Genomic DNA, 7517 nt, shown 5'->3' with positions numbered 1-7517 from the left:
CTCTACCAGTTACGCCCGTCAGCTGTGTCGCATCCAAACTACATACATATGTTTTATTGGCCGCACGATTTGCACAAAGCAGGCATTACATTAAGAGCACATTTGGAAGGCTACGCCGTTTCCGAAGCTTGCCCAGGAAACACGGCTAGCCTGGCTTCACTGTCGGCGCCCTTTCCCAGCAATGAATTTCTCCTAATTTGACGAATCGATGATAACATAAATTGCCAAACCTGCCACACGAAGGCAGGCGCTGTACGAGCGGCCAACGACTATTCCTGGAAGAGCCGATGGTGATGCGATGCAACCTGGCCATCGCCGATAACTAACGTTTATCCGTTTACAAGATTGCTCCTACATACAGATTAACTCTGTAATTTAACCAACTACTCCCTGCGCACCTCCAACGTCCTGACACACTCGAGGGCAGAGCCTCGCTCGGTGTGCGCTAGGCAAAAACCTCTGCACAGATGAAGCCTGTAGGTTGCGCCAGGGTCAGCGCGTTAGCATCCAGAAGTGGTTTGCCCTCCTGCGCGCTCCGTATCCGGTGCCCGCTGCTGCTATTGCGCCCTTCGCGCTGGCAACCAGCCACTGCAGCAGCCGCTGCTTCCGCGGACGGCGTTGCGGGCTGCTCCAACGGGGTCGGGCCAGCGGCCGGCATAGCTTTCTCACCCGGACCCTCCCAACTCGATCCATCCGGCGTTCCCAGCTCGGCGCAGCAAAACGGATTACATGCTGCTCCACCAGCAACCTACCCACCAGCCCAGGACGAGCCCCAAACGCTCCTGGGACGCGTCCGACGCTTCTTCACGGGCTCAAAGCTCGATAAGGCCCGATTAGCTGCACTTGGGTTCGGAGCGTTCAGTGCGTACGGCGTCATCAGCAATATCAATGCAGGTATGCACTCCACAATCTGTCACACAGCACACCAACCGCGTACCAAACCCAACGAACTTCTCAACCGTAACCCAACCTCCCGACCCCTCCAAAACGCCTCACTCCAAAGGCGTCCTCATTACCATCGCCTGGCTTGCCGTGGTCCGGACCACTGGCCTGACCCCCCTGGACGGCGGCAACTGGCCACGTTTCCTGGCCATCTACGCGGGGCTGTGGGTGGGATCCAACTTTCTGCGCCCCGTTAGGTTGACTCTGGCGCTCGCTGTCGCGCCGCTGTTCGACTCCGCCATCGGCGCTGTGTCCCGCCGCATTGGCCTGCCCAAGATCCCTGCCTTCGTGGTGATGCTGTTGTTCATCGCGGTGGGCACCACCAGCACCCTGCTGGCCACTTTGGCGGTCCTGGGGGGCTTCCCGCCGGGGTGCAGGATGCCCTGGCAGCCATGACCTTAAGGTTATATCCCGTTGCTTATTAACGTACGCAACCAATGCAATGCTGACGTAACCGACCAACAAGAGCACTGCGGGCGGCAATGTGGGCAACGGCAATGCAGCAGTGAATGCATGGCCTCTATAGCCAGCTGCACGTGTAGGCGGCCATGTAGGTCGGGCGGTAGCGCCGGCGGTAGCTGTGTGGGCTGCGAAGGGGAGGGGCTTAGGGACATTATTATATGGGGGTGCGGGGGCGGTGTGTGTCAGAGTGACGGGCACCTAGTAACGGCTAACGGTTGGAACAGGTTGGTTATGTGCCGTATTGGGGATTGTGGTGATGATCATGGTGATGGATGCTGTGTGGTGCTACCGGTGTGCTATCATGATGTCGCCTTGTCCCAGGTCTAAAGGCTCGGCGGCCACCGCCTACCCATTTACCAGGATGCATGTGGGCCCGGAGGGGTAAGGGCAGGGATAGGGGCGCGGGTGTCCAAGGGTTGCCAAGAGAAGAATTTTGGAAATGGCTAACATTTTGAGCTGCTTTCCTGGAAGGGTTTTATACTTATGAAGGGTTTTGCAGCTGTGTGCTTGTTTGTGCATGGAGGTTCCCAAGGCTGAAGATAACGACATTGCTTGGGAAGGCGTTTGTGGCTTGTGCGGTCAACTCTTGGAATTTCTCCAAAAGGCCTGTGGTCATGCTTTCTTTTATACGCCCCGGTATGGGATTATGGGTGGTATGTGGTGGCTGGCCTCGCCGTACAAGGCTGCCGAGGCTACTCCATGTGCAGGGCTTGGCTGTCTCTGGTGTCAGCGCTTTGCTTCCAGTATGACATCTCAGGACCCCCAGGTCTAACATTTTACAGAGCTTTGCCCAGTGAGCCAGTGGCTCTTGTCCCGCGAAGTCCATGGCTAGGGCTATGGGCCAGAGGTATTTGCTATTACATACATCGGTAACATGGATTTGCACACATGATAACTGAGTTATGAACTTAGGCATGGTTTTCCGCAGGGGCAAGTGTCCTATGTGCTGTTGACGGACTTTTCTTCATATGGGCTGGGTCTGGTATCGGAGCTGACGGTATGACAAAATGAAGCTTCCCTTCCGTGATCCTTTAATGTGTTGCCGCGTGCTAAGGGTTGAATTTTACTTTCAGCACTTTAAACGGCTGCAAATTGTAGGAGAGTTTTAATGCTTCAGAAGTCCGACGATGTGACTCACAGAGTGACCTCAAATGCTACCCTTAGCCTGGGTCGCAATTTTACGCCCGTTCAACAAAATAGGTTTCAGTCCAAATTTTGAGACAGCGAGGATGTTGGCCAATAGCCACTTGAGCGCGCTTTGCACCAACAGCACTCCGCAAAGACCTCGCCGCTCCAGACTTAGTTTTACATTCCAAAGTAATGTGAAGAATATTGCACCGTCAGGGCTTGGTGGTGTCGGATATTTCGTGCCGGGACGATGGCGAGGAGCAATTTTGCAGCCGGAACGGTGAGCACACGAGAATCTGGTTTCGTCTGTAAGTCGACAATTATACGAATATCCCCTTTGTTCGGCCGCTAGCTCGTGTTCATGGCTAGCCTTTGCATAGTTGACTACAAGGGAGGGCCTACCCAGTTGGCGTAGCACAGCACATGACATGATTTGTCCGGCTCCTCCAGCCTGCAGGAGATTTCTGAGCAACCCCGATATCTCCCTATTAAGAAATATTTTAAGTGCATCTGTGTGCGGGCATGGGCCTGCAGAAACTATGGTTCTCACGAGCGTGCCCCTTGCCTTCCCCATTCCACCGCCCCACAAACCAACCGCTGCCCAGCCATCCCCTTCTTCCCCTTCCTCCCATTCGCACCTGCCCGACCCACTAACACAGTACTCAACCAATCTCTCCTTCTAATACTACACCCCAACCTGATTTGGCCACATTTGGCTCGGCACTTGATTGTAATGTTCACAAGCCACAAGGCTGCAAAGACAAGTCGCCACGTGATGCAAACAGCCATCTCTGTTTCCGCCACATGCCATCTGACCCCGTCCTATTGCGCCGTAGCATTGCCACGTTGCACACGTGCACTGCAGCGGCAGCGGCCGCCGCTGCAGCCGGCGGACCAAACCCCGCCGAGCCGGGGACCGGTCGGCCGTTCGGGGCAGCGGGCCTGAGTGGCTGGGAGGGTCTGGACCCAACCAGTGTGCAACGCACCGCGGCGCAGCGGCACCGGGACGAGCTCCACACGCTGAATGTTGGTACGTGTCTCTTAATGTGTGTGGCTAGAGCATGCATCCCGTACACATCCCCCCGCAGGCAGCGTGGGTGGCGGGGTATGGACCCGGGTAAGGGGTGTCGGAGTCCGGTTGCGCTGTCAGGGAAAGGGGGGACGGCGGCGGGGAACCGGGCGTCTTCCCTGCCACGTGCCTCACAAATGTGTATTCCGTACATGATGTCATGCCGTGTTTCATTCCCTCCCGCACCCCTCAGTGGTTTTCTTGGTGTTTCACACACTTCCCGCCCCTTTCTCATCCTCTTTCCCCCCGCTCCATCACACGTACTGCGTGTGAGGCGTCGGTCGCCAGTTTACTGTTTTGCCTCTTGCATCACCCATAGGTTTCCCCTTCAGAGAGACACATACACATCTACACATACATAGGAGCGTGTGTGTGTGTTGCTCCCCGCAGCCATCATTGCCAACTTGCTGATCTTCGCTGCCAAGCTGTGGGCGCACTGGGTGTCCGGGTCGTCGTCCATGTTGGCGGAGGCAATGCACTCCGTGGCGGATGTGCTGAACCAGGTGGGGGGGGTGTCGGGGTGTCGGGGGGGGGGTTAGACAGCCGAAGAGGGGAGGGAAGGAAAGAGAGCGGGAATGATGACCCCCTTTGGAAAGGAGGGGGTCCAAGGCGTGAAGTGCTGAAAAGGATTAATTCTACTCCTTTTCTCAAAACCTTGCAGTCTTAGGTGGATGCACCGCATGCCACACACACGCACACATACATACATACATATCTTGTTTTCTCCACCTTGCCAACCTGCCTTGTTTCGCATCGCATCCTTCTTTCGCATTAACGTTTTCTGATCAATGAATGCTGCGGGGTCCTCGTGTCCACTGTCCACTTGTCCAAAAATGTCCTGCGAGATATGTAGGTACGCCTGCAGCTTTGTGTACCCCACCAGTGCTTTTTACGTTGTGTTGCTTTAAGTTGATGTGTTGCCGGGCACATCTCGCATCCGCTGTTTGAGATAGTGTGACAAAGCTATAGCCAGGCTTGACCTTTACGACCATTAGTAGTACATCCTTACCATCAGTACCTGCAGTGAACACAGCTCGTCTGCACTACGCGGGACGGGAAAGACAGTCTCACGAGACGGGATGACGACGACACCACAAACGTGGCGGTCTTTACAGGTCGATGACTTACTTCATCGCTTTGGACTCCAGCAGTCTACCTCCCACATACATTTCCTCGCGTGTGATTGTGATTTCCCCCCCCCCCAAACACACACACACGCCACCCCACGCCAGTGATTCCCCTTACCCCACCCACCCCACCCGCTCCCTCGCCTGGGGTTCCTTCGCTCCCTTCCCCTCTTCCCCCCCCCCCCCCCCGCGTCTCAGATGCTGTTGCGCATTGGGCTGTTGAAGGCCCAGAAGGGCCCTACGGAGATGCACCCGTACGGCTACGCACGTGACCGTTTCATTTGGAGCCTCATCTCCGCGGTCGGGATATTCTTCCTGGGAGCGGGTAGGTGGGCGGGCAGTGAGTACGGCAGCGAGTACGGCAGTGGGAGGGGCCCCTGGGGGGGCAGAAACGGACTTGTGGATGGGTGGTGGCGATTGAGAAGAGGGCATGGGAGGGGGAAAGACGAACCACGACTGAGTGAAGGTGCTGCCAGGGCAAGAGAAGCAGAACTGGACATGGGGGGGGGTTGTCTCGGACTTGAGGACTTCTGGATGCCAAGATGCGAGTGCCTAACGCCCTCACCTCCTCCATCCCCTCCAACCCCCCCTTACCCTTATGGCTATCTTACTTCTGGCTTCCTATCGGTTTATCCTCCTTGGCATCAGCTTCACTCGTTCACGTGGTTTATCTTCCACCCCCCACCCCCCTTACCCCTTCCTCCCCGCATAGGCGCCTCCTTCATCCACGGACTCCACACGCTGGTGGAGCACCGGGAACTGGAGCACATGGGCTGGAGCTACGGAGGTCCGTACGGACTAAGGGGGGAGGTGGAGGGGGGGAAGGGAGGGGGAGGTGGAAAGGGGGAAGGGAGGGGAAGGTGGAAAGGGGGAAAGAGGAGAAGCCGTGTGCAAGAAGCACTGCAAGGTCAGCTACCTGCGGGGAAAGGAAAGGGGGTCAAGAGAGGGACAAGCTGGAACTCCCCTCCTGCGGGCCCTTCTCCCTGCCCGCCTCGGTATACCCTACTCCCCATCCCCACACCAACCCCCGTCCCGACACAGACCCGCTCCCTGCAGCCCTCGCGCCCTTCCGCCCGAGGCACCCATCGCAATGATGCCCCCCTCTCCACTGGATGCGGCCCTCCATCGGCAGCTGGTCGTCTATCTTTCGCTTCATGTGCACATCACTTCCCCCCGGACCCTTCTCCCCCTTTCCCCCCCCCCCCCCCGTCGTTCCTGGGTTTGGCCGCCCAGTGCTGCTGCTGTCAGGTCTGCTGGAGGGCTACTCGCTGTGGGTTGCGAGCCGTGTGGTGGTGTCGGGCGCTACCTCCCGCCGCATGGGGCTGCTGCAGTACATCCGCAGTGGCATGGACCCCACCACGGTGGCGGTCATGATGGAGGACGGAGGGGCGGTCCTGGGGCTGGTCATTGCGGGTGGGTGAGACTCACCTGCGTGTGTGTGTGTGTCTCTGTGTGTGTGTCTGTGCGTGTGTGTGTGCGTGTGTGTGTGTGCGTGTGTCTCTGTGCGTCTCTCTGTGTGTGTTGGGTTTGAGAGAGAGGACGGGGAAGACAGGGCCATGTACGCCAACTGCCGACGCGTCCAGAGCTACCAGCAACCGCGGTAGTCCGGGGCAGGGGAGGGAGGGGAGTCAAACAGGGTGCTGTTGTAAGGCAGGACCCCCCGCCGTACAACGCAATGCCAGTATTGCCGCCAAACATTGCTTTGCTGGCGCAACACGGTTCCCTCACAGTGTCCTTGTACCCCGGGTCCTGTACGGCACCGTGTGCAGGTGTATGTACGGCACTCGCTCAGGCCACTGGGAATGCCATGTGGGATGCTGCCGGGTCCATCCTGGTGGGTGGCTGGTTGAGGGAGGGAGAGTTGATGTACGGATGGGCATGTAGGGATGTGTATTTCATGTACGCATACGTTTCGTACACGCGTACATACTGACTGACGTACAGATGTGTATCTGCTATGTGAATGAGGTATCGCTTTTGAACATGTGCGCTGTGTCCAACACGTGTGTCTGCGGTGAAATGGGATCTGCTATCTGTTATCTGTTATGTCTGCGGTATGGGTTGCTTACGGTTTTTGAGGTGATGACCCACGGGGAGGGAGGGGAGGGAGAGGAAGGAGAGGAGGGAGAGGAGGGAGAAAAGGGAGAGGAGGGAGATGGGTCTGTCTGTCCATGTCTGTCTGTATGTGTCTCCTCTGCTGCCCTGGCCTTCCTGCTCTGACACTACTGCCTGTATGTTGCCTGTCCCGTTGCGGTGCAGTGTGAAATCGCCTTTGGTAAGCCCAGTTCTTCCGTCTTTCCCTACCCTCCCCCCCTTCACACACACACACACAGCCCTCCCTATCCCTTGACCCCACTTCCACACGGGCCCCCGTTCACAGGTGGGTTGCCTGTTGGGCGCCATCGCCACGTTCCTGGTTCAGAAGAACCGTCAGCTGCTGATCGGGCGGTCCATGGCACCCGGGGACGTGGCGGCGGTGCAGGTGAGGGAGGGGAGATGGGTGGGGGATGGGGGTGCACGAGTCAACTGGACAAGGTGAGTGAGAGCGGCGCAAGAGAGAAAGGGGGGAAGGCATAGGCTCAGGTAATGTGAGGAGAGAGGAACAACGTAGATCGCAAAGATGGCCAGATGTAAAGGGTCGCCTGGGCACGGAGGGGTCGGGCCTGGGAGGGGGAGGGGGAGGAAAGAGGGTGAAACGGGGCGGGAGCTACGCCATACGGCACGGCACGGCCCCGGGGTTGTTAGGGTTATCTGCCTGCATGTTTTCCTGCTCTCTTCAGCTTTTCGCT

At 57.6% G+C, this 7517-nt stretch overlaps 1 protein-coding gene across 1 annotated transcript in view; it reads left to right on the top strand.

The window, feature by feature from the left end:
• Positions 1-4929: 4929 nt before the first annotated feature.
• The window catches only part of VOLCADRAFT_32374 (uncharacterized protein), a gene marked incomplete at both ends in the record, with an annotated part of 3249 nt that continues 661 nt past the window's right edge, over positions 4930-7517 (top strand). The window contains 6 exons of the mRNA XM_002958291.1: positions 4930-5053; positions 5441-5515; positions 5962-6141; positions 6498-6562; positions 7109-7210; positions 7329-7465. Of these exons, the coding sequence (XP_002958337.1) occupies positions 4930-5053; positions 5441-5515; positions 5962-6141; positions 6498-6562; positions 7109-7210; positions 7329-7465 (683 nt within the window). The remainder of the gene's footprint in view (positions 5054-5440; positions 5516-5961; positions 6142-6497; positions 6563-7108; positions 7211-7328; positions 7466-7517) is intronic.

Source organism: Volvox carteri (genome assembly GCF_000143455.1).
Source record: "Volvox carteri f. nagariensis unplaced genomic scaffold VOLCAscaffold_90, whole genome shotgun sequence".
NCBI classification, from domain to species: domain Eukaryota; kingdom Viridiplantae; phylum Chlorophyta; class Chlorophyceae; order Chlamydomonadales; family Volvocaceae; genus Volvox; species Volvox carteri.
This window is presented reverse-complemented; position numbering and strand designations above follow the sequence as displayed.